The sequence below is a fragment of the Accipiter gentilis genome, chromosome 22, assembly GCF_929443795.1.
Source record: "Accipiter gentilis chromosome 22, bAccGen1.1, whole genome shotgun sequence".
NCBI classification, from domain to species: Eukaryota; Metazoa; Chordata; class Aves; order Accipitriformes; family Accipitridae; genus Astur; species Astur gentilis.
This window is the reverse complement of record NC_064901.1, coordinates 3,594,629-3,619,664: the sequence shown is the minus strand read 5'-3', so window position 1 is coordinate 3,619,664 and position 25,036 is coordinate 3,594,629. Positions and strand designations below refer to the sequence as shown.

General features: G+C 59.9%; 2 protein-coding genes across 4 annotated transcripts; both read right to left on the bottom strand.

Annotated features, from left to right (window-relative positions):
- Positions 1-678: 678 nt before the first annotated feature.
- On the bottom strand, positions 679-8,692 carry RPS6KL1 (ribosomal protein S6 kinase like 1). Its single transcript, XM_049825283.1, has 10 exons — positions 8,318-8,692; positions 7,864-7,988; positions 6,944-7,036; positions 6,067-6,114; positions 5,157-5,289; positions 2,919-3,824; positions 1,994-2,083; positions 1,757-1,839; positions 1,362-1,457; positions 679-1,236 (listed from the first exon to the last, which is right to left on the bottom strand). Exons 1-10 carry the CDS (start codon positions 8,553-8,555, stop codon positions 1,126-1,128), a joined length of 1,923 nt encoding a protein of 640 aa, XP_049681240.1. The 5' UTR covers positions 8,556-8,692; the 3' UTR covers positions 679-1,125.
- A 4,277-nt stretch (positions 8,693-12,969) lies between these two features.
- Positions 12,970-20,583, bottom strand: PGF (placental growth factor). 3 transcript variants are annotated; one of them, XM_049825876.1, is made up of 7 exons: positions 20,449-20,583; positions 20,219-20,258; positions 19,335-19,531; positions 17,790-17,866; positions 15,994-16,023; positions 15,841-15,903; positions 12,970-15,235 (listed from the first exon to the last, which is right to left on the bottom strand). In XM_049825876.1, the coding sequence occupies exons 1-7, from the start codon at positions 20,512-20,514 to the stop codon at positions 15,214-15,216; spliced, it is 495 nt and encodes a 164-aa protein (XP_049681833.1). In that variant the 5' UTR covers positions 20,515-20,583; the 3' UTR covers positions 12,970-15,213. The 3 variants fall into 3 exon arrangements, with proteins under 3 accessions (XP_049681833.1, XP_049681834.1, XP_049681836.1); XM_049825877.1 differs by having other exon boundaries at positions 15,841-15,900; XM_049825879.1 differs by lacking the exon at positions 15,994-16,023.
- Positions 20,584-25,036: the final 4,453 nt, after the last annotated feature.

The window sequence follows — 25,036 nt, the reverse complement described above, 5'->3', positions numbered from 1 at the left end:
ACTTGCACAAATGAGCACAGCAGCCTCTGCTTTGGGCTGCTAGCATGTTTGTGCTTTTTCTTCTGTCCTAGTTTGTATTCACTCTTATCCTCCTCCCATCTGTGCTGGCTCTCAGAGTTCATCCCTTTAAACCCGCACTGTTTGGTCTACCCATGGATGACTGTGCTCAAAGCACAGCAATGAGGGCAATGGGGTTGCTGTCCTGCCAGCAGAAAGGAGCACCCAGGCACAGGAGGCTGGAGCCAGAATAACAACAACAAAAGTCAAAGCTAGAAAGAAACACAGGCATGCTGTGCACTTTTCCCAACTCTGAGCTGCAGCTGCATGGCTGCACAGACTTGAGGCCATGAGGCAGGCAGGGGTACAAGCAGAGCTGGCCAGGCACTCCCTGTCGCCTTCTGGGTTTTGGCTGCAGGGTGGTGACACCCAGTGGGCACCACCAACCCAGGGCTCCCAGGCAGGTCTGAGAAACAGATTTGGGGCTCTCCCTCACTCAGCACACTAGGCTCAGGCCTGGCTGGTCCAGCTCAGAAAGAAAAGGACACTTCTGCAAGCGATAATGAGTGGTTTATTTTTTTAGAGGGCTGGGGGGGGGCGAGAAGAGCAGAGGGCTCCCTCCCATCTCACCCCCACAGCAGGCATTACCCACACGCACATGCAGTCAGGGATGGGAACAGACCCCCAGGCTTGGGCACCAGCCCATGGGGCCTGGAGGAGATGCACTTTGAAGCCACAAAAAATGACAGGGTGCAGGGGGTCCCTGGGGTAGCAGCAGAGATAAAAACCATAGGGAGGGAGTCCCAGGGCACAGTGGTAAGCTGAGCAAGGGATGCCCCAGAAGGGGAACATGGCCTCTATCTGGGGGTGGGCACCTGGGCTCCCTTTCCCACGAGGGAAGGACCTAGAGCAGAAGACAGCCTGGCCCAGACCGCAGCCTCCTCTCTTGGAGACACCAACAAACACAAGCAGAGACAGAAGAACATGCAAGGCTGCAAAACCTCATATGTACCCCACACTGGGACAGCCCTTGCAGGCAAACCTCCCCCCAACAGGCAGAGCTGCCAGTGCCACAAATGCCAGGGACAGTGGCTCTGTGCCCAGCTCCCTGCAGGAAGGACAGCCTGCCTAGCCCACCAGCTTGTTCCACGGGATGGTGCTGAAGAAGGAGTGGGCCTTCAGCTTTGCCATGCCACCTCCTCCAGAGCCCAAGCGCTGCTTCGGGTTGTACTGCAGGAGCTGCAGAGAAAGGGAACGGGACAGCAGAATGGGGACATGGGGATACCGGAGAAGCTACCCAGGCTGGACCCTGCCTTTCCCCAGCCTCTAAACCATCCTCCCTCCCATCCACCCAAGCCCCTCACCTCCGTGAGCAGCGATGTAGCAGCCAGGCTGAGCCCCTCTGGCAGATGCAGCTGGGTGTGAGGTTGAATCCCTGAAGGGTGGTTTTGGGACAGTGGCTGCAGGAGGCAGAGTGTGATGGTGAGCAGCAGCACCGAGGAGGGTAGGAGCACCCTCTGCTGAGCCTTCATTGCCACACAACCCCAGCCCTACATGGCAGGATTTGAAACCTGGGGCCCTGAACACCCACAGACCATGCACAGGCACTAGGAATCACACACCTGAAGCAACCTGGCACAGCACTGAGGTGCCAGCAAGGCAAGGCACCCTCCCAGCCCCTGCACAGCAGGGAGCCCTTGCGCTACAGTGTCACCTCCTCCTCCTCCCACCCTCCTTGCACAGCTCCTCTGCCTCTTACCACTCCTGTCAGCAACTCATACAAGAGAGAGCCAAAGCTCCAGCAGTCAGCTGCTTCGGTGGGCTCCGCAATCCCCCCCACTTCTGCAGAAAGAGCCAGAGAGGCGTTAGAGCTAGAGGCAGGGAGCACCAATGGCCGTACTGTGCTGGGCACATCTTGCTGGCTCCAGAAGCCCCCTCACCCCCGGTCGGTGCTACTGGGCAGAGGGCAGGAGAAGGCAGGGGATGCGTCCCTTACCTGGGGCACTGTACAGGTCTTCCTGTGCCTGGCTGCAGTATTGGGGCTCCACCTCTGTCCACTGGCCAAAGAAGGTGAGACGGACATGACCTGCAGAGCAGCACCAGAGCCAAAAGCAGGGAGGTTAGGACAATGCTAGGGACTTTGGTCAGAGCACAAAGCCAAGCCATATCCCTGCAACTGGGAACAGCCAGGGCAACGGGCCCTGTGATGCTCTGAATGCAGAGGCACTGTGCATCCCCTGGCACTGCACATCCCCTGGCCTCCCAGTGCTTGCCCAAGATGCCCAGCACAGATTCTCAGCTGGTGAGACTGGTTAGGTGGGCTCCAAGCTCACAGACCTCAGTGGAGGCTGTAGTGAGGAAAGAAACAGTTTTTAAAGGGGGGCGGGAAGGTTAGCTTTCCCCTTACAAAGCTCTCTGCATTTTTGTTTTCCTGAGCAATTTGTACCTCTCCAGTTTGCCCCAGATGTTGCCAGCTCAGCAGGGACTTGCACAGACAGCAGGACCCATGGCTCAAAGGGATGGGATGGCTCCAGAATATCCCAGTGGACAGTAACTACAAGCAGGGGAAAACTGCAGTACCACTAACCTCAGGCATAGTTCAGCTGGTCTCAGCTTCCCCGTGCTGGGCTTTCCCAGGCAGCCAGCCCCCACATGGGAGCAGGGGCAATGCATTCCTGTGGCTACGACCCCTGACTCTCCTGCTGCAGAGCCATCTCTTGTAATAACTGCTTGGAAATCCCAGCTGAGACCACACTTCCAGGCTCAGAAACATCCAAACCTCCCCAGACTCCCAGACTCCCACCCTCCCCCAAAGCAAACTCAAGAAAGTCCATGTCTCCTGGAAATGGGGCAAATGGCAGTCTCCCAGCTGAGAGGCCAACCTCCTCCTCCTCAGGGCAGCAGCCTGGGGCACAACCTACCAGCTGCATCAAGCAGCAGGTTCCTGGGGTTGAGGTCCTGGCACAATACACCCTGTTGGTGAAGTCCCTCTAATGCCAGGAGGATTTCTGCTGCCCACAGCTGCACCTGCTCCTCCTTTACAGCCCACGCTCGCCGGCCGTGCCCATGGGAAGGCAGAGCCCTGCACTGTCCTGACGGCAGCTGCTTGCTGAGCCGGCCACAGGTCAGGCTTGCTCCCTGTGAGGGCTCCCGCACCACTGGGTCAGGCCCACAGGGCTTGCCAGAGCTGGACGTGGCGACTCCTGCACGAAGCTGCCTGTGACCCGAGATCAGGAGGGGGCGAGCCCAGGGGACCTCAGACACTTGCTGAGATGGCAGATCCCTGGCCCCTGACTGGCCCCCTCTCACAGACTTCAGTACGGGGGTGAGCGTCTGGGGAAGCCTGGGGTCTTGTGAGGCTGCTCTCTCCGATACGCAGCCCACGCCACTGGTTAGAACATCCCAGGGGTAGACAACCAGGCCCTGACCAGTAAGGTGGCCGGGGCCTTTGGCTGATGCTGCTGGAGCATGGTCCACAATGCCAGACGCAGCCTGTGTCACGCTTAGATCCTGCCCTCCAGGCGCAGCCCTCGTGCTGCTGGCGGGAGCCGGGCGAAGCTGGCAGTGGTTCCCTGAGCCGGGGTCCATGGGGTCAGGGGACTGCTCCTGAGTGGGCGAGGCAGCAGTGTTTCCCAATACTTCGTGGGTTGCAGAGCCTGGGAGGCCACTGCCTGTCCGAGCAGAGAAGATGGAGACTTGGCTGCTGCCCTGGGAGCTTCCCACGCCATCCTCTCTGCCATGGTCTCTCAGGGTTTGAATGGTGTTTGAACTGGCAGAGCCCTGCTGGACACAGTACTTAGAGCGGAGGTGAGACCACAGCGTCTCCCCTGGAAAGCAGAGAGAAGAACACGTGATGGGGCAGAAAGCACCCCTGGTTCCCCCACTGCGGACACGGCCCATTCAGGCACAGGCCAAGGCCCACATACTGGGGACGTGATTGAGCATCATTAACCTCCCCTGCAGCAAAGCTCAAGTCCATGCAGAATACTCCCCAGCCCTACAAGCACACCATGCTCAACGTCACACCTCCCCTAGGACCTAGCACACCAAAGGCTCATTCCCCCCCTCCTTTAGCAGCACTGCTCCCCATTCTGCACAGTCCCATTGATCCCAGCTCTGCCGCTTCCTTGTCACAGGCCAGCCACCTCTTCACACAAGCCCCTGATCCCACCGCCATCACCACTTTCCCCTGAAAGCCTTTCCTCCCCATGCGACAGAGATGCCAGAGTGCTCCCACAGCACAGCGGAACCTGTGAGTCAGTGAGGAGCCACAGCAGCGAGCCCTGGAGCCCACAGCACGCTGCCAGGGCTTCCCAGCCTCAGTATGTTCAGCTGCTGGCTGCTTTCTGCAAATTCATCCTACAGCATACACATGAGGAGTTGAGGCTGTTCTCCAAAAAGTCAGCCTTCATTTGTCACTGCTGGACCCCAGCTGCTGCTCCCTACAGATCCATTCAACCAGCAGAGAGCAAAGAAGCTCCCCGGGACAAGCCTTGTCACACTTCTTCACCAGGATCTGGGACAAGCCTCAAGTTTGCCTCCCTGTCGTACCCAAACCCCAGTGTGCTCCCTGCCCTTTATGCCCCGATTGTCCATCTCCTCTATTTGGTCTGATATCAAAATCCAGTGTGACCTCTTCTTTTGTAACCAAAAAATGTTTTATAAAGGTCCTATCAAAAAATTGTTTTGCTCTACAACTTCAAGGTGAACTACCTCACTTGGTTCTCCTTCTTCATCACCTTCCTGTCATGGTCAAACAATGCCAGTAAAATGAAGAGGTTCTTCTTTTCAAGATGCTGGACCACATCAACCTCTTTACCTCACGGCATGACCATTCCCTCCCATGGGACTCAGTGGTCCCTAAAGCTAGTTTCTGTGTAACACCCATACACACACAACCTCTTTCTCCTTGTAGGTCTCCACATGTCCACTTCTAGGTTACTTCCCCAGTCAGCTCTTACCAAACCTCCAGAATCCCCAACACAGCTGAGCAGCTCTTTCCACAAAGTCTCCAAGCCCTGGTACCCACCACCCATCTATGAAGAAGACAGCTTGTGCAGTCACTATAAATACCAGTCCCAAAGCAGCAGGAGAAATGTATTTGAGATTTCAAAAAAGGGAGGTTGGGGATAAGAGCAGGCAATGCTGTCCTCACTCACCCTGCACATGCTCCAGGTGGAGGAAGATGGAGTCCTCACTCACATAGTAGCACAACAGCTTGACCATAAAAGGGACCCCATGAGGGATGATGGTCTGTCGCTCGCGGGTCTCAACATGGGATTTGGGGAGGCTCTGAGGATGTACAGGTAGATGGGCATTACAGCATGGTAGGGACTTGGACTCCCTGCAACCTAGCACCTGGCAGGGCAGGAGACTAGCCAGAAAGGTAGTGTGCCATCTGCCAAGCCCCATGGCTGCTCCCCTGCACCACCTGCGATGGAGCTCCCTGTCTGTGGAAACCCATAGCTCATGCTGAGAGGTCCGTCCAGTCCCCAGCACCCAGCTGCGATAAGGCAGGGCTCTGCAAAGCTCTGCCAAGGCAGAGCGCTCCCCACCTGTGCTGCAGGACCCAGAGGACACCGCTGGTCCAGAGCAGTGCCCTTCTCCCACAACTGCCCCTACTCCCTTCAGACAGGAACCTGCCATCCCAGCCCCCTCTCCTCTCCCCTCTGGAGCTGATGCTTTTCCCTGTCATGCCAGAGCCTCCTTGTCCAATTATTGAAGTCCTTTATGTTTAAGCTCCAAGGACACTGGAAAATGCCCTAGGACTTGTATTGAGCACACCTCACCCATGACCTGTTTCAGGGGTTGACCCAGATTAACATGGGTGTAAGGCTTGGCTTGCAGCATTACCAGGCAGAGAAACAGCTGACCAGGGAGAACCGCTTTGCTTCCGATCACAGAAAATGGCTGAGGCAACCAAGAGAAGCTTTACGAACAATGAACTTCCTCCAACACCTCTATGAGCTGCTATTTTTTGGTCTTCCCACCTGCCCCAGCCACCTGCTTGGACAAGGAGGCTCTTGACATGACAGGGAGCAGCAGGCAGATGAAACTGAAAACACCCACCTTAAGTATAAAGGTCCCGCCAGTGGCCGGATCCTGGATGATCTGCACCTGGGAGCAGTATATACAGTACCAGTCAGAAGCAGTGACTGCTCCCCCGCAACACACAGCCTACAGGAATGACCCAAGGGACTCAACTCTGGAACCAAAACAAACTCCCACCCAAACTAGAGGAGTTTGGTGGTGCTCAAACCCCTACTCTTGAAAGACAAAACACAGGTTATTAGCAATGAGATAGCCATGCAGCCAGGGAGTAGAAAGTTAATTAAAACAAGAGGTGACTCCCACACCATTTTTGCTTCCTTCACAAAGAAGGGTTTCATACTGCTCCTTCTGGGCTCTGCGTGCCATGCTGGGCTGCCCACCAGGGCTTTGGCAGGACAGGAGGACCACATCAGTCCTGACAAAATGAGATGCGTGAATGGCAGAAAGCAATGTGCCAGTGCATGTATGGACACAGTAAGCCTGGCATCTTCACTCCAAGATCATGAACTACTAATTAGTTTATTCATCCAGATAGCTTGTCTTCTGTTGAAGTCTAGATTATCCACAGGAGTTCACCATCATGGCACCTAGGCATCAAGCACAATTCCATGCATGGGAAAGAACTGGATGCATCAACCTCCTTGTAAGTATCTTGGGAGCTCTGGTAAACAAAAGCAATGGGGACATCAACAGATTTCCCAACTAATTCCTAAAGAGGCTTGCATCCTCACCTGCAAATTTTCCTTGGTGGGAATGGTGTGGACGGATACTCTCATGTTCCTTGCTAGGTGTGCTGGGGGCCGGCAGCCCTATCCCAGCTGCCAGGACCCTCCAGCTTACACTCCCTTTGGTCCAGCCCCAGCCTCACCCCCCCAGTTCCAGGTTGAGTCGTTACCTTATCGATCACTCCCACAACCTTACACCGTCTCAGGTTCTCCACTGCCGAGCTCAGCGTCCTGATCGGCCGGAAGCGCAGGCTGCTGTAACCCTGCAAGGCGGTGGGAGAAGAGGATGAGGGACCTGGAGATGCTACAGTCCATGACAGTGGGTGGGAAAAGTCCCCGCGTTTCCAGAGGAGGCAGCCCTACTGCCAGGCTTGTCAGCATCCAGAGACAACGCTCCAACGGCCGTGGTTGATTCCTAACATCAGCTGGACCATTTTCTTGGCCAGCTCCTGGATTGCTGAAGTTTTCAGGGAAAGCTTGCACCTGCAGCAGGGGTAAAATCACTCCGAAATTTGTACCTGGACCTGAACTGCTTCAACACTAAAAGGGGATCTGTATGGAAGGTAGTCACCTTTCTCCCCTCATGCTCACCAGGCCCCGGCCCTGCCCTGCCTCACTCCCCGCTCCCTTCATTAACCACCTCCATCCCACAATGCAGCAAGTGGCCATCGTCTTTGGTTTCCATCCAGATGGGAACAATGATGGGGAACACGATATTTTCAACATCTGACAAGGTGGCTCCCCCCAGTGGCTTCAGTCCCACGAAAAATGGCCATTTTCTCTATGGCGGCAGCAAGCTAAACCACACACACCTTGGGGGGGTCCTGGGAGCGCCCCAGGCAAGCTGGGCCCACCTTGGCTTTTCGATCCAGGCAGGGTGAAGGGCTGCCAGCTCCCTCGCAGCCACCGTCATGCCAGGACACTCTGCAGCTGACGTGTCTGCCATTTTCTCTACACCACCTTACCGTGGCATTTGGCAGAGGCAGTCGAGGAGGCTCACTGGGGCTGCTCTGTGCGTGCGTCCCCCAGGTTTCCCAGCGGTACAGATCCACTGCCATCCCACCCATGCCGCCCCACGCCAGCCCCTCACCGTGGCAGTGGGGTTGCCACCCCCCGCAGCCCGCTGGAGGTGGCAGTTGAAGATTTCCTCCGCGCGCCTCAGGTACTGCGTGATCTTCCGCTTCACGGCCTCCCGACGCTCCTTGTTGGGGTCAACTGTGGTCGGCGCAGAGGGCGGGCGTGAGGGGCCTGCCACGCTCCCCAGAGGGATGTCCCGGTCACGTTGCAACGCTCCCGGGAGGGGTACCCGGGACCCCGGCCACAGTCCCCGGAGGGATGCCCCGGTCCCCTCAGCCTTCTCCCGGTAGGGATGCCCCGGCCGCCTGGCTGCAGCCCCTGGAGGGATGCCCCGGCCCGCTTGTCTTTCTCCCCGGAGGGACGCCCCGGCCCCCTCCCTGCTCTCCCCAGGGGGGTGCCCCGGACCCACGGTCGCGCTCTCCGGAGGGATGCCCCAGCCCCCCGCCCTGCGGGGAGGCCCCACGCACCCTGCACGCCGCGGAGCAGCACGTCCACGCCGTTCTGGTAGTGGTTGAAGGCCTCCTCGTAGTCCTCGCTGACGTCCCGCTCCAGCGCCAGCCGCAGCTGCCGCGCCGCCTCCACCAGGTAGTCCCGCCGCCCGCCGCCCTCGGGGCCCGCCGGGGAGACGCGGCTCCGCAGCTGCCCCAGGTAGACGCGGGCCTGCGCCAGCGCCCGGGAGCAGGGCTCGGCCTCCGGCCGGCTCATGGCCCCGCACCGCCGCCCTCCGCCGCCGGCAGACAGGGAGCGGGGGCGCGCGCGTGAGGCGCGCCGCACGCCCCGGACCTCTCGCCGGCCGGTAACCGGCGCCGTCGGCCGGCACGGCTCCCCGGCCCCGGCCCCGGCCCGGGCCCCCGCCGGGCCCCGCGGGCACGCAGCGAGGCGAGCGCTGCCGGCAGCATCCTCCGGCGCCGCCAGATGCGGCGGGAGGGGAGGGGCGGGGAGGGGCGGGGCGGGGCCGGGCCGGGCCCGCGTGCCTCCGCCGCCGCGCGCCGCCGGGGCGGCGGGGCTGCCGGGGCGGCGCTGATTGGCTGCGGATGAGATCATCGGATCCCCCTCCCCCCCTCCCCCCCCCCCGCCCCGCGGGGGGCGACGCCGGGAGGGGGAGGGAGAGGGGGAGGGAAAGGGGGGGGGGGGTGTCCCGGCCGGGGTCCCGCCCCCGCCTCAAGGCAGGTTCCTCATCGCCCCGTTAACGTGCGGTGAGCGCCGCTGCTCCACTTGCTTTAGTATCATCGTTATTCACCCTTAATGATCCTTAATTAATAAAGCTCCCGTTCGTTAAGTACTGCCTTTGCTGCCGTATTTCCCTCCTCCTGTAACAGGTAATTAGCCGCGTTTTAAACAGCCGTCGCCTCTCCCTGCCTCCCCGCCTCTTCGGCACGGCCCCCTCCCACGCCGCTGGTGAGTCTTCCTGATTTGCACCGTGCAAGAAGCGGGTGTCGTTGCCCCCCTCCAGCCTCGGGTTCTCGGCCGGCCCTTCCACCAGCTCTCGCAGGCTCACTTTGGTTTTACAGGCTTGTTTCGAATATATACAGAGCAGGGGACGTCTGCACAAATGCGTTAAGGTGCAGCAAAATATCAGCGTAGTCGAGATCCCAGCTGGTGGACAACAAATGCTTTGCGTGTGGAAAATATCAGTCTTCGGCTTAACCTAGAAGCACGCATTCCCGGCCTCCTTGGCCTGGCTTTTTCTTGGAAGGCCAGGTCTGCAGGGCCCGCTAGATCACCACCGTTATTAGCGAAGGGGATTTGCTGACTCAGGAGTGCTCAACCAGTTATGGCTCAGGCCAATTGGTTTGCTGCGTCTGTGAGATGGTCAGTCCAGGTCCAAAGAGCCACCTTCCTGGAGGGGTGGCAGGGGACCTGGAAAGGGAAGACAGCTGGAATCCAATCCCAGCGATACCCTAAGACAGGCTGTGCTATGATGGGTTGGGAAGAGGGAGACACCTGCATCTTTGTCCATCCCTTGCTAACCTACGGGCATGTCCCATTGCAACAGGAAATGCTTCTAAAAAGGCAGTTTCACTTCCATAGGAGCTGGCCCAGTGCCGTTCCATCGCAGCCACACCAGCCTGGACGGTCGCTGCGTTCAGCCCCTGCTGGAGCTGGTACTTGCTATGGGGCTGGCCCCAGCCTCTCCCGGGGAGTGACCAGATGGCATCTGAGCCCGGAGCAGAGTGAAGGTTCCAGAGCCAGGCCAGGATTCCCAAGGAAGCACCTGTTTGGGGCTGACCCATTACTTCATAACCTGCATACACCGATGGTGGGGGATCTCCCCCGGCTCAGCTCCCCCAGGCAGCTCTTTTGTGCAGCCCAGTCTTTTAACAGAACAGGAAAAGTAAAGCCTGTGCCCGCAGCTCAGCTCAGCGTTCAACAACCAAACACCCCCTTTCTTGCGAAGACAATTTGCTTGGGAGTGCGAAAGGCTAATGCTGTGCCTCAGAAGGCAGGCCTGGTAGGATGCAAAGGGGTCAGCTGTGTAAGACAACCTGCTGCCCAAACACAATCTGTGTGCTTGGTTCTTTGTTTTTTTCTCAAAACACTTCTAAGTTCCTTTTTCCCACCAATCTTTACCTAACAGAGACCAATTTTTTCTGCCCAGCCTGTTTATAACCCCCAGTCTCTAGGGCCTTTTAATTCCCACCAGAGCCTGAGGGCTCCTCCTTCAAAAGTCTGAGCCAGCAAGAAGTGAAGCAGGGCCTGGGATGACGGCAGGGATGCTGCTGGCACAACTCACCTGCCTGACTTGAGCAGATTTACGTGGGCCTGGAGAGGATGGAGAGCACAGGTAAATTACAAAAACCCAGCATAATGTATCTGTAGAGGGGTTTGGATATCGAGGTGATGGTGGTGGAGAGATGTGTGAAGAGGAGTCACTGGGAGGGGAACAAAACTCTGGTGAGTTCATTGCCAAACACCTCCTTTAGGCCTCGCAGAGATAAAGCAGCCATTACCTAAAGTCACATCAGGACTGTATTTAATGCATTTTATTGCTTCACACAGTTAAAGCTGTTCTGCCTCTGGACAGGAAGGGAGGAGCTGGAAGACAGTGGTTTGACTGCCTTTTGGGAGACCGCGGTGGAGCTTTGCAGAGCTGAGTGGGGCCATTTTTGGGCAATGCTAGGATTGCTCAGCCCTGAGCAGTCACGCTGTGGAGCCAGCAAGGCAGGGGGGACAAGGGACAGCACAGAAGAGAGCAAGCCAAAGGCATCGGCAAGAAGTGCCCCAAGGGCTGGCCTGCGATGAAGAGCCTTGCAAGGGTAGAAGATGTGTACCAGCCCTGAGGCATAGTGGCCCTTACCTGTGGGCTTCCAGTTTCCCATGTTAGTGCTGTCCGGAGGATGTTAAATTTGGGGGATTATTTTCAGATTAACTTGCTGAAGAGTTTGTGGCCCTTGTCAGGAAGTTGGAACTTCCAAAGTAAGACCAGCAAGACAAATAACAGGGACGGGAGTGAGAGCCACCCTTTTTCTCACAGCCTAAAATAGATGCATGAGAGCTGGCAAAAGCTTAAAACAGGCTGAGACTGCAAACATCACTGGCTGCAACAAGCAGAAAGATTATGCCCAACTTTGTGAGGATGCAAAATCTTGTAAATTTCAAGCGAGGGGTTAAGACCTCAGTACATCTTTATTTGCACAGAGACACGTGGGAGACTTGCACCGGCATGTGCAGGGAGGAGCTGCTGCGGGGCAGCGCTCCGCTGGCATCCCAGGACTGGGGAGGATGGAGGTTACCAGAGAAGCTTTAACATCAGGGCTTCACCAGCTATGATACTACATCTCTGGGCTGATCTCCACATCACTTTTTCAGGTAGTTCCCAAAAACTATGTGATGTTTTGTTCCTAGTGCAGCCTGGAGCCCAGCTTATGTTTTGTCTCCCCTATAACTCTCCCTCTAAACCATCTTGCTGCAGCTCTGCCTCCTAAAGCTTTATTAAACAAACCTTTGCTCCGTAAGGCTGGGAGACACAGGGAGCCCAGGGACGCTGATAACCCAGTGGCGTGCTGCTCCCGTGAAACAGCTGCCCATCTACAAGGGGTACGCAGGCAGGGGAAGGATGGGGGATTTGGGAGCACTGGGGCTGGGGCACATTTGGTGCCTGTCCATAGAGGATCAGCATGGGGTTGTTCTGCTCCCCGCTGGCTTTGGGGCTGGGGTCTGCCCCAGTCCCTTTTCAAGGGAGCCAGTCCCCTCCTACAGCCCTGCTCTGCAGCGCTTGGGCAACATGGGTGTCTGTTGATGTAGCTGACCTTGTTGAGGCGCTCAGGGGACATGTCTCCTGCGGCCAGGGAGGAACTACTGGTGTAAGCCTCCAAAAAAGGCACAACTGGGAGCAACACAGAGGGGGAACAGGCAGACAGTGGCTCTGGTCCCTTTGGGAGGGAGCATGGGTGGTGGCCATGAGCCCCAAGGTCAGGAGCCCTGCTCTCCCACTCAGGGCAGCAGGCCTCCACCCTGACCCTCATGTCACCGTCTGGTGCGATGTCCTGCTGGAAGTCCCCACTGGGATGAGGAGGGTCCTGGGGGTCCCAGGACTCTCCCCTCTGGCAGAGACGTGCAGGGGGAGGGAAGGGAACAGGTCCTCCCCTGGGCATGTGATGCCTGCAGCAGCTGTGAGAGTGTCAGGGCTCATCACGTTCCCTTTGCTGGTGAAGCCTCAGTGAAACATGCCCAGGAGCTGGAGGGAGCCCCGGATGCCTGGAGATGGAGCTTCCAAACTTCTCATGCTAATGGTGCCTTCCCCTGCTCCTGTTCTGCCCCAGCTGATCCTCTGTGCCGTAGCGGGACAGCCACATCCCTCCCAGGCACCCACGTCCTTGCCATCCACCCCGACATTCCATGCCATGGGAGGAGCAGAGGGTGAGGCCGCACACAGCACGAGGGGGCTCAGGCACTGCAGGGGGAGAAGCGACATAGGGTGGATGTGCAAGGCAGGCACCCGGTCCCCCCCAGCTCTGGGCAGAGCTGCCTGAAAACTCTCAGTGCCAAGCAGCAGCCAAAGAGGTGACGCCAGACACCAGGGACTGTTAGGAAAAGCCGCTGGGTGGGAGTTTGTTTGAATTTTTCTTAACCCTAATCACCACTCCTGACAAACATTTTTATTCATTAACGTCCTTGGGTTTATGTAACTTCCTTTTTAAAGGTTTAATACTGCCGCAGTGAAAGTTTTACTGTTAAAAACAATACAGAAACCATTATGTACATCCCTTGAGCACTGCACACAGTTCTCCTTAGCCTCAAAGCACAACCAGCCAGGCTGAAATGGCACGCAGGGTTGGCAAGAGCCTGCATGCACCAGGACAGGCCACCGGAGCTAGGGTGCCACGTGGCCCATGCAGATCCTGACCCAGGAAGGGGAGCAGCAAGTCCCCTTCATCCGTGAGGCAGCCAAGGAGGAGCTTCATGGGTCATTGTTGAGGCAGAGTCCATGTAGGCTGTGCCCCAGGACACTGTGGATGCCAGAAGTGGAATGGGGTCCAAAAGGGATCCAGCAAGCTCCTGGAGGATACGCACAGCTGCATAGGTGCAACTCGCCCAGTCCATGTCACGTTGTGTGGTGGCAGTGTGGAGATTCACACTGCCTCAACAACCACCACTGGCTTTCCCTGCCAGGGTACCACTGTCACAGGACCTGCCCTGGCCCCATGTCCTTGTGCCAGCCCCAGGCAGCACCAGCATTATGGCTCTGAGGGACCCTGCCCTGGCTACATGCTACCATGTCAGATGTGGGCAGGAGCTGCCTTGGACCCCAACACCTGCTATGTTAGGCCCCACTCTTCTTCCTCAGTGCAGGATAAACCACAGGTCACTTCATTTGATGGTAACGCTGAATCCTCTGCACATCTTTCCCTCTAGCTGTTTGCCTGAAGCTTTCAATAACCCTTAATTTTGCGTTAAACCCGTGCCAGGGGTGCCCCACGAGCATGCTGGTGCCCAACTCGCCCTTAGGGTTTCCACCAATGTGCGCTGCTCCAGGGTACAGCTTGCACGGAGCCGCACAGGATGCACTTGGCAGCCAGCCACAGCCCCCCCACAGCACAGGCAGGAAAGGGGAGAGGAAAAGCCCCAGGGGCACTGCTTAGGGCACGGAGAAGTGAGGGCTGGGGCTGCCCCCCACACCTGGGCACAGACCTGACTGAGCAGGGAAAGCAGGAAACAGCAGCACCCACAGCCATCTCGGTGAGGGCCACCAGTCCCCTACAAACCCCAGGATGTTCCCAGTAAGAGATAGGACCCCAGGCCAGCCTGTCCCCATGCTGGGTGAATGAGCCTTGGCGGGGTGTTTGCTGGGTGGGAAGGCCCACGGCCTGCCTGCCCCCCACTGCCCTAACCTTACATCAGCCCAGTGAGGGAGAAGGAAAGCCACAGGACAGTGAGCCAGACACTCGGACTGGGGTGAGAACAAGATGGGCATGGTAAACAGGGAGAGGTACCAGCACCACACCATGGTGTAGAGGAGAAGGGCAGTTCCCTCCAAGGTCTCCCAGTACCCCCCTGAGCTCCAGCACGTGGGTAAGCCCCAGCCTGGGGAGCAGCTCGCTCCTGACCTGCTGGTTGCCCATCTCCAGCATCACACCAGAGGCAGCCCCTTGGCTGCTGCAGGAGTTGGTGCTGGGGACAAGCCCTGGGCCACCACAGGATGCCCTCCTCCAGTCTGGGTGGGTGCCCATGGGGAAGATCCCTGCCTGCAGTTGCTAGAAAGCAGACAGGAGTGCTCACACTGCCAGCTCCTGCATCTGACCACCAGGTTTTATTGAGCAGGGCAAGGCTGGGATGTGGCTGTGAGTATGAGGAGCCCTGGCAACCCAAATTCCCTCCCCTTCCCCACCAGGCAAGCTCCCTGACACCCTCATGGGCTAACCTGTGCCAAGGCTGGGACAGACACAGCCTTGCAGCCTTGCCTGCCCCAGGTTTCCTTCCTCCCCAGCTGCAGGGCACTGGCAGAACACAGCAGTTTTGCAGCTGCAGCCCTCCGAGCTGCCTTCACTCGCCCCCCACATCATGCTGTCCCCAGCCAGCTCCAGCAGCACATCCACCAGCTCCGCTCCTCATTGCCCCCCGGGATGCCATCCAACACCGAGACGCTGCTTGAGCTCCTCATCTTCAGCCCCAGGCCTGGTCATGGGTCCTCTTGTCCTGCTGCCGCCGATGGTGCAGACAGGGCAAGGGAGTCCTCGGTTCCAGGCTGTGTTCCCACCAGGGCCAAGCAACAGTCCAGTCAGCTCTCCCCTGCCGGAGTCCTGCTCCCTACCACTGCTTGGAGGGGCACAGCTCCACAAGCCCCCCATGCTTGTGGTGGGGGGCTCAAACACAGTTGGCTCAAACCCAGGCAGCAGGAGCGAGGCCGGGGACAGAGCGGAGGCTACCTGCGTGGTGTGCCACATCTGCAAAGAGAGCATGGCACAAAGTAAGCACCACCGGGACTGGGGGGGACGCTAGGACCCCCAGGCTAACCTGCTCTGCCCCAGGTCCCCCCTCTCTGCCTGGCCCCTCCAGCACCGAACTGCAGGGGTAGGGACCACAGGCAGCCTCTTCACAGGGAGGAGTGAGGGCAATGGGGCTGTAGGTGCTGGCTGAACACCGAACAGCAGGCTTCAGCCAAAACGGGGAAATGCAACAGGGAAGTGCCAGCCACAGGCACCATACCCCAAAAGTGTCCACAGTAGGAGTCCAGCCTGCCCTGTTACAGCAAGCGGTTTGAGAGTCAGCTAAATATAAAGAGGGAAAGGGTAAAGTAACCCAAACAACAACCAGCCAAGGACATCAGGAAGGACAGAGCAGGCAGCAAGATGAGGCTGAAAGTGGAAATTCGTGGATCCAGAAAACCCTGGGACTGCACTATCCCCTCTGCCCTGCTTTCTCCTGTTCTGCTCTGCACAAACCTCTCACTGCTTACAGTGTCAGTAAAGACCTAAAGGCTTAATGAAGCTGCTCATCCCAAAGAAATAAACGCAGAAGACACCACCCATACCTGTCCCTGCTCACTTACAGTTCACAGTCTTTACGTCTCTTCTTGTCTTGTCTTCTCTTACCTCGGCCCTTGGACCTCCTCCTTCGAAAGAAAAGCACCACAAGAGAGGCTGATGTGTGGGAGATGAGACCCACAATCCCAGCCGGTAACGCCACCCCTGACATCACTTACCTTCCCAACCTCATCAGGTCTTGCCGGGGCCTGCAGGGTGGGAAAAGGACAGAGTGAAGCGGTTACTCGAGCAATGGTGTCTCTTGAGCTGCTGGAGGTTGTTTATTGAGATGCCCCAGTGTACAGCACAATCTACCTGTTATTATTCATGCTTAAAACAGACACAATACAACCTCTCCACATTATCAACTCCTCAGCCAGGAGCTGACTGCAGTAGGCAGAGAGAAGGCAGAGACAGGAAAGGGGCAGGGGATAGTCAGCTTTGGTGACTCCCCTGGGGATGTGACATTTTGCCCATGAGGCCAGGAAGCACAGGTTCACTTTCAGGTGCTCTCAGTGACAGCTTTCATAGCTCAGCTGGTTAAACAAGATGCAACGTCCTGAGTAACATGTGGGATTTGCTGCAACGTCTCAGTAGTGGTTCTCAGACAACAGCCACGACATACTTGGCTTAAGCATCCCCTATAGGGGCCAAGGCTGGGACATTCACCACGCCTACGCTACACTTCAAAGGGGAGCAATGTAAAGGTGTGCGAGGCAGCTTAGGGAGAAGCTGAAAGGTGCTGCAGAAGCAAGAAGTTTACACAGATTCAAAGGCAACCTGCAAAAGTGCTCACAGGAGATCCCCTGGGAGTTACCCTAGGTAGGAAAACCACAACAGGCTCAGGAAATTCCCTGCATGGAAAATAGCTGGAAGCAGAGGGGGGAGAATTAACACGTGCTTCTTCCCGCTCCCCCTTCTGCATCCACCGAGAGATTCTCCAGAGATGGCACAGAGCTGGATGGGCCTTGGGTCTGTTCCAGCACCGCCTCTCTTACAACTGCAGGGGAATACCGACTCAGGCTCTTCTTCCAGGCAAGCATCACATCTAACAGTTGCCCAGCAGGACACTCAGTCCCCAGTTTTCACAATACTAAATCACCCAGGGGTCATGATGGAGAGCAAACGCCAGGACCCCCCATGCAGACAGTGCTGGAGAGGCTCTGTGGTGGGGACCAGCTGCGGGCAGCACTGGAGCTGCTCCCCACTCCCACAGCACTGCAGCCCCCAGGCAGAGTCCCCATACTGCCCAAGCTCTCGCCACTTCTGGGACACAGTGAGCACCCCGAGAGGTTAGCTATGTGCCAGGAGTCTGCGGCAGGTTGGTGCTGCGCATCCATCCCAGGCCAGCACTGTGTATCCATGCCAGGCTGGCACTGCACGTTTTAAGCTTTCATTTGTTGGCCTGGATGTAAACCACAGCTCCCCAGCCCTGGATGGGGCAGCATCCCTTAAATGGAGGCCCAAGGCCCAGTCCTTCAGCTTTCTCTTTGGGCCACAGTCACACTCAGGTATACCAAGCCATGGAGCTCCCTGCTGAGCCACCACCTTGGGCACACTGTCCCACACCAAACACCTGCCTCAGAGGCACCGGTCTTGCTCTGTTACCCACAGGCAACTCTTCTGGCCAGGGGAGCACACGCCAGACATGCCAAGGCAGCTGCAGGGATGGGGGACACAGACATCCCTGCTCACAGAGCCGGGGTGCCGCAGCAGCTCCAGCCCTGCAGACAGTGCATGGTTCATGACCTGGCCGCACAATGCTACGCACCCCCACGGCTGCCAGGAGCAGGCTGCAGAGGCACAGCTGAGCAAGGGCCATAAGCACCGGCAAACTCCAGTGCAGAGACAGTGAAGGTGTCCCAGCATGGCTAGGGTGCCCCCAGAGCATCCTTGTCCCACACGCAGGGCGAGCTGGCAGGGTCCCTCTTGCTGGAGGGGCACAGGGTTGCAAAATGAGCCTGGGGGTCCCTACCTGCACTCGCACTGCCTGTGCTCGGTGAACGCCATCTCCACGTAGGGTGCCTCCCCATTTGGCTTTATCTTCAGGAGCTGAAAGAGGAGCAAAGGTTACTTCCCAGCCAGCTGCAGGAGGGGGCTGGAAGGGCTCTGGCAGCACTGCCTCGCCACCCCAGCCTCTCGGGCAGATGCATGTCTAACCTGTTCCTCGGGACCTCCAGCAGCGGAGACTCCACCTCCGCATGCAGGCAGCACCGGCCAGGCCTGGCCACCCCGGCAGCTTGGGAGGCTCTGCTAGTACCGCCCCATATCTTCAGGGCTGTAATTTAAGTCCCATGGTCTTGGGATTTCCCAGCCTTAGAGGAGATTTTTTTCTGTCTCTGCCTTTGTGGAGAGCTTTCACGTATTTGACCACTCTGCACATCCCCCTTCTCTGATGGAAATATCCCCCTACTCATGTTTTCCAGACCATTCCCGTTGCTGCTGCCTCCTTCTGGCCCCCTTTCCCGCAGCACCGAGCCTGGAGTCAGTACCATGGTGCTACTCCAGCCCAGGGGTGCAGGATTTCCCCTGTGACGTGTCAGTCCACAACCCAGCCTGGAGTTCAGGTTGGACATCCAGGGGCTTCACAGGGTATGTTCATTAGTGTGATCCACACTAGCCCGCGCAGAAGTGCCTGGCATTGCCACCCCACACACAGCAGAGGGATCCCTCCTGTTGAGGGAGAGCTGTGCTTGGGGAATTGCCTCCCATTCATGTCAGGCTCTTGCTCCACCTCAGTCAAGATTTTCTGGAGACTCCCACCCTGCCTTCCAACACAGTTTCAACTCCCGAGGGACAAAAATCACTGGTGATTTATTGCAGGCACTCTCTAGCCCATCACCCATGGCAAAGCAGAGCTTTTCCCTTCTCCCTGCAGCAGCAGCGGCTTGATCTACAGCAGCACAGCACAAGGGCTGCAGTGTGAGGACAACGGCTGCCTGGTGCATGGAGAAGACCTGACTGGCGTCTTGTTCGCAGGCTGGGATCTCCCACACTGCTTCACAGAGCTTCCACAGTGGCAACTGGAAATGCAGCTGGCACAGCCCTTCACGCTCACCATGCCCACAGCACACATTCACTGTCAGTCCCATCGCAGGCATCTCCTGACACACGAGAGCCTCGCTTCTCCCTGTGATTCAGGGGCAGCGCCTGCTTTGCCCCAGCAAACAGTCACAGGCAACTGGGACACCCCGAGCCCCGGCACAGGACAGGGGAGGTCCGGAAAGGTGACAGCAGTCAGCAAGATGGACCACATAGAGAGGAGGGGGCAGGGAAGCAGGGAGCGAGGCCAGTACCACCAGAAGCGTCGCCTGGACTTCAGGGACAAGCCCAACGAGCAGGCAGAGGGACCCTCCTGCTTTGGCATGCATCTGAGCAGTTGTGAATAAGCCCGCTCCCCTGTTAGCCGTACTGCTACGATGTCTGAAGGTGGCCAAGCTGCAAGTTCGCCCTCCCGGCGCTTGGCGAGGAGCCCGCTACCGCCCCAGCACAGCCACGGCCCCACAGCAGCAGCGCTTACCTGCATGGTGACCGTGCTTGTCTCCACGGGGACGCAGCGGAGACCCTCGTCCCCACAGCAGCCTCCGCAGCGCTGCAGGGAGACGCAGGAGGGTCTGAAAATGTACTCCACCTCGTTGGGGAACTCGGTAATGACATCCACCAGCTGCTCCAGAGGCCGGCAGAAACTACGATTCCAGATCTCCCGAAAGGTCAGGACTGCAAGAAAGGGGGGTGGGGGCTATAAGGAGGCACCCCGGAGAGGCCGAGCCCAGCCGACCCACTGCCGGGGCAGGTGCAGCAGCCACCGTGGGGTCCTGCATCCATCACGGAGGCAGAGGGATGCAGAGGACCCCCTCGTGCCCCCAGTAAGCCCATCACCGCACCGGTGCGGGGGCTCAAACAGCCACCACATCACCCCGATGGGCTCTTCCTCCGCCTGCCCGGCAGCCCCTCTCCTGCCCAGGCACGCCGCCTCCCCCCGCACCCCGCCGCGGCGGGGCTTCCCCGGCTCCCCCGCCCTCCTTCGGCGGGCGCAGAAGCCCAGCCCCGCAAGCGCAGCGGACAACCGTCCCCTCGGGTTTCCCGCCGGTGCGAGCAGAGGGGAGCCGAAGGGGAGTACTCCTGCCCGGGACCCCGCAGCCCGGCACCGGAGGGGCGGCAAGCCCGGGCCAGGGCTGCGCTCCGCTCCGGGTGCCCGCAAGCGCCCGGGGCGGGCTGTGGGGGAACAGGCTGCTCCGAGCCCCAGCCCCGCCACGGCATCGCCACGGGACTCCGGGGAGGATAACGGCGCGGGGGGCACCGAGTTCCCCCCCCCCCCCCCCGCCCCCGGCCCTGCGCGCAGCCCTCCCCGGGCTGCCGCCCCCTCCCAGCCGGGGCACCGGCGGCCGCCCGCTGCCAACTCACCGGGCGGCTCCGCGCTGGCGGTCCCCCGCGCCTCCGGGGCCTGCAGGGAGGGAAAGGCGGGCGCTGGCGGGGGCGGCACGGGGGGACCCGCCGCCGTGCCCCTCGCCACCCAGCGCCGGGAGGAGCTGCCCCGGCGGCCACCGCCACCCCGGGCGGCGGCACCGGCGGGGCCGGGCTGCCGCCGGGCTGCCCCCGCTCCGACCCCCCTCCCGCCCCCCCCCGCTTCTCACCGGGGCGGGCGGCGCCCCCAGCGCCCCGGCCACCAGCAGCCGCAGGAAGGCGCCGAGCAGCCGCATCGCCGCTCCCGCCGCCCCGGCACCGACTCGGCGCCGCCGCTACCGCCCCGCCGCCCCCGGCATGCCGCCCCGCCGGGCCCCCGGCCCCGCCGTGCCGCCTCCGCCTCCGCCGCCGCCGCCGGGCCATAGGAGCGCGCCCCGCTCCGCCGCCGTATTTCACCGCCGCCGCCCCGCCCCGCCCCCGCCCGCCCCGGCCCCGCCGCGGGGCGGGAGCAGGTGCCCGGCCCCGGCGGCCGCGGGGACGGTCGGTGCCCCCGGGCGCGGCGGAGCCCCCCGCCTCCAGCTACCGGCACCGGCCGTTTCCCCATCGGGCTGCCCCGGGGCTTCTAGGGACCGGCCCGTGCAGAGCGGGAGCGGGAAGTACCGGGGCTGGGTCGGGGCTCCCCCGGGTCCTGTCCACCTCTCCCAGGGTCGGCGTGCGCTGCCCGGTGCCCGTCCGGCCACCCCGTGCCAGCCCGGCCGCCCCGTGCCCACCCAGAAGCCCCTTTCCCATCCATCCACCCCGTTCCCCTGCCGTTGCCCTGTCCCCACCCGGGCACCCCAGGCCAGTCCACCCACCCCATTTCCCCTCAAGCTGCCCCCACACCTGCCCAGCCAGCCCCTGCCGCCAGAGCCCTGGCAGAGGTTTCCAGCCCCCTCAGCCTCAGGGACAGCATTCCACTCCTGTCCGCCATGGGGAGGGGGTCCCGCCAGCTTGGGAAGGAAGGGGGCACAGTGGTTCCCTGGAGCAGGTCTGGGGCCAAACCCTGCTGCCAAGGGCAAACCCAAAGGAGATCTGTGGCCTTTTCTGTTCTATTTTTAAGGCCCAGAGGCCAGGGAAGCTGGAGCCATGGGAGGTGGGAAGGGAAGAGATGCCAGCGGGCAACGCGATCCCCCATGGGCCACGGGTCCCAGGGAAATAACAGGCTCTGTGTCCCTGCCAGGGTTCACGTTTCTGTCCTCCTGGGAGAGCAGGGAGGCTGCTCCGGGACTTCCCTGCCCACCTCTGTGTGAGGTCCGTCCCTGCCGCATGAGGATGCTGGTGGCTTGTCCCCAGCCCCGTGGGGTCTGTCCCCAGGGGATGTGGGACATGCCAGCTGCCTGTCTCCCGCCCCGCCGGGCCATGCAGGCGGCAGGGGCTCAGGCGGCAGCAGGAGCTGGTCTCTGGCTGGAGCTGCCAGGCATTGGTACCGCTGAGTGTGCGAGAAAGCTGCTGGAGCGGGGCCTGGCAAATTAGCAGGGAGATGCTGCAGAGATAAGCGCACAGAAATCCCGGCCCCCGGGTGCACTGCAGTTCATCACTCAGCAGCACAGCACGGCGGCTGCCGGGGGCTGCCACGGCGGCGTTTGGTGCCTGTTCACTCTCTCACCCCTGGCAGGGCAGCGAGGAGCAGGTACCATCCCCACTGTGATGGCTGGAGCATGCCCGTGCTCTCCCTCTGCTACCCCACAGACCGTCCAGGGCCCAGGGGATCCCCCCCACCTCCCCAGGGATGGTTTTGAGATGAGTGGTGAAGGGAGCGTTTCCTCCCACTGGAGAGGCCGGACCAGAGGCTGCCCTGAGCAGCAGCTGCTGCCAACTTGCTGGACAGACAGAATCCTGTTATTGCAAAGACCGTGACCACACGGGGCCTCACGCCTGTCCTTGCAGGAAGGTCCCTCGGGGCCACCTCTCAGACACAAGGCCCAGCCTCTGGCGCTGGAGCAAAGGGCTCTCCCCCAGGAGCCGTGTGGCTGGGGAGACCAGCCCTTAATTGCCGAGTGCAATCCTGTTCCTGGTCTGAAGCTATTTCCTCAGAGGCCTTGGGCAGAGTTTACATTCCTGGGATGAGCATCCCCTTTCTAGGCGGCATGGAGCAGAGACAGGAGCAGAGAAATAATATTTGGACACTGGTAACCTGTGACCAGCAACATCCTCCTGCAAATGGGACATCCAGCTGGCTGGGGCCATGGCCGCTCACTTTCCCCTCTGCTGTGCTCCTTCCCCCGGAGGCCAAGCCTACCCTTCCCCAGCTGCAGGGCAGGGCTGGAGGTCGATGCTATAAATGCACCAGCTTGTCCCTCGCACTGCCTCCCACTGGGCTCTGGGGAGCAGAGTTACGCACTTTGGGAACAAGGGACAGAGGAGGCTCAAGGGATCGGCCTGGGACATAAGGCAAATAGAGTCATTTCCTTAAAGGGCAGATGCCTCCCCCGCGGTGAGCCCCATGCGACAGCCCTCGGGCTGAGAGCATCGCCTGGAATATGCCACCGTCTGCCTATGCCACCTCCCTGCCTCGCTCACAGTGCTAGGGAGGGAGGCGGGTGGGGAATGATGGTGCATCCCTGTTGCAGATGAGCCCTGGCAGTCCGGCAGGGACGGCCAGCCCCAGCACCCGGCTGCAGCCACGCTGTGGGGCAGCCCTACTGGGGAACGGGCTCACCTCCATGCCTCTTACACCTTCTGGCTGACAGAAAGAGCAGGGGCCTGGGCTGCCCGTGAGCACTGGAGGAGCCCAGCACAGGCAGCCGCTCTCCCCTGTGAAACCCCACCCTGCTCACCACAGGAGAGGTCCCCTTTTCCATAGAACAGTCCTATTTGAGCATCAAAATCCCCTCATGGGCATCTTCTCCCCTGCAAAATCCCACCTTTGGTATCTCAGATGAAAACAGCCCAACAAAAACTCGTCCCTGTGTCCCTCTTAATCCGACTGTAGCCAGGACCTTCTGTGTCACCACTGGAGCCCTTGGAGAACACCCCTGAAATCCTAAGAGCATTATTTTTGTGCTGCTGCTCTTTAGGACACCAGAATCAGCCTCATCAGGGCTGGAGGCTTCCACTGGGGGAAGTGCCAAACCCCCCTTGCTCCAGCGCCTGGCACAGCCACCCCCTCGGGCTGCTGCTGCCATTCCTGCCCAGTGGGCAAGAGCCCCCCCAGAAACTACCTACATCTTGAGCTGTGATGGGATTCCCAAGGTCAAAGCAGCACAAAGACGTAAGGTGCTGGGCTCCTCATGCTCACCCTTCATCCCAGGGAGCCCATGGTACACCCTCAGTGTTTCGTTCGATTGCTTTCCCCAGCCCTGTGATCCGGCTCTTAGACTCTCCTCAGCTCCCCTATCAGTGAGCACGGAGGACTTGGTTCACAGCTAACACTGAGATAAACCAGCTCAATCTTCTGCAGGTTGTGTCTCTGCAGTGGGGATGGAAGGCAAAAAGGCAGAGGGCTGGAGAATGGCTGGTTGGAGCTGCATGTACCCACATGTGAGAGTGGGAATGGGGATGGGCATAGTCTGGCAGGGGCTTCCCCAGCACCAGTGTCTCCACACAGGGAAACCCAGGCCTCTCCGCCAGGAGGTTGCTGCTGAATGTCTTCCGGGAAACACAAGGCTCTCCAGTGCCCTTGCAGGCAAGCGGGGCTGCACCAGTGACCCCTGGATGGTCAGCATTGCTCCTCAAGGAAACAACCTGCAAACAACCTGCCTGGGCACCCGGGCCCTGAAGGACTCCCCAGAGCCATGCTGCGGCAGCTCCGACTCCGAGAGACGCTGGTGGCGGCACATCCCTCACTCCTGGCAGCTGGTTCCCGTGGCGTCAGTGCCTCCTCCCAGCCCAGGTGCGCAGGGGGATGTGTTTGCAGAGGGGGAGGCTGACAATAGGGGGAAATGGGCCGTGCCGTGCACCCCGATGGCGGTGGCTCACGGCCCCGGCTGCTGCTGCCCGTGGCAGGCGGAAGCGTCCGGCCTTAGTCAGCCCCGGCTGCACGTGGCAGGAACTCTGCTGTTTGTTTTGGTTCCTCAGGAGGGGAGTTCAGCCCCTCTGGGGACCCGCAGCCAAAATTGCCAGCACCTGATGGCCTAGCCCCATGCCTGGGGAGAGCAGGGTCTGTCCCCCCTGGGTCACAGGCACTGGGGCTGGCCCAGGTCAGACACAAATTTCGGAGGGGCATGGGACGGGCACCAGGGCTGCCCAAGAGTGCCCAGGGCAGGAGACCCTGGCGAGGGCAACCTGTGGCAAGCCTGGCTGCCGCTCCCAGGCATGGCTTAAATCCCCCACGGGAGCAGGGACAATGCCACCAAGGAGGAGGTCCCTGATATCACCAGACCCAAGCCCTGGGAAGCCATGGCCCTCAGCCAGCCAGTGCTCCAGGAACAGGTCGATGACTGGCAGACTCAGTGCAGCTCAGCTTAACGCTTTGTCTTTCAGCGTAAGCCTCGTTTAGTGCCGAGGCTGAGCCCGGGGTCGGGGACGGAGTCACCTTCCCACTGGGGCAAAGCTGCGGGCAGGTGGCAAAGCGATGCCAGCAGCAGATGGGAGGGTTAATGATGACCAGCCATCTCCTAGTCCAGCCATCAGTCAGCTGTGCCGGGTGGGGAGGTGACAGAGGGCACACTCGGCCCGCCGCAGCGCTCGGTGGGCGGCCAGCCCTGTGCAGCAGGGACTGGCCGGACCACGGGTGTTTGCAGGAGAGCACAGCCCTGGAGCAGGGCGAGGCACCGGAGAGCCGAACCGCAGCCCCAAGCATACGTGGGCACCTACAGGTAAGCGTTTTCATCAGCAGCC

Excerpts from the sequence above, each read along its gene's own strand:
- PGF (XM_049825876.1), bottom strand. The coding sequence starts at position 20,514 with ATGCGGCTGCTCGGCGCCTTCCTGCGGCTGCTGGTGGCCGGGGCGCTG. Across the intron at positions 17,867-19,334 it reads CAAGCACGGTCACCATGCAG|CTCCTGAAGATAAAGCCAAA; the intron begins GTAAGCGCTGCT and ends CTCCTCTTTCAG. Across the intron at positions 16,024-17,789 it reads CACAGGCAGTGCGAGTGCAG|GCCCCGGCAAGACCTGATGA; the intron begins GTAGGGACCCCC and ends CCCACCCTGCAG.
- RPS6KL1 (XM_049825283.1), bottom strand. The coding sequence starts at position 8,555 with ATGAGCCGGCCGGAGGCCGAGCCCTGCTCCCGGGCGCTGGCGCAGGCC. Across the intron at positions 3,825-5,156 it reads CCACCTGGAGCATGTGCAGG|GGGAGACGCTGTGGTCTCAC; the intron begins GTGAGTGAGGAC and ends TCTGCTTTCCAG. Across the intron at positions 1,840-1,993 it reads AGACCTGTACAGTGCCCCAG|AAGTGGGGGGGATTGCGGAG; the intron begins GTAAGGGACGCA and ends CTCTTTCTGCAG.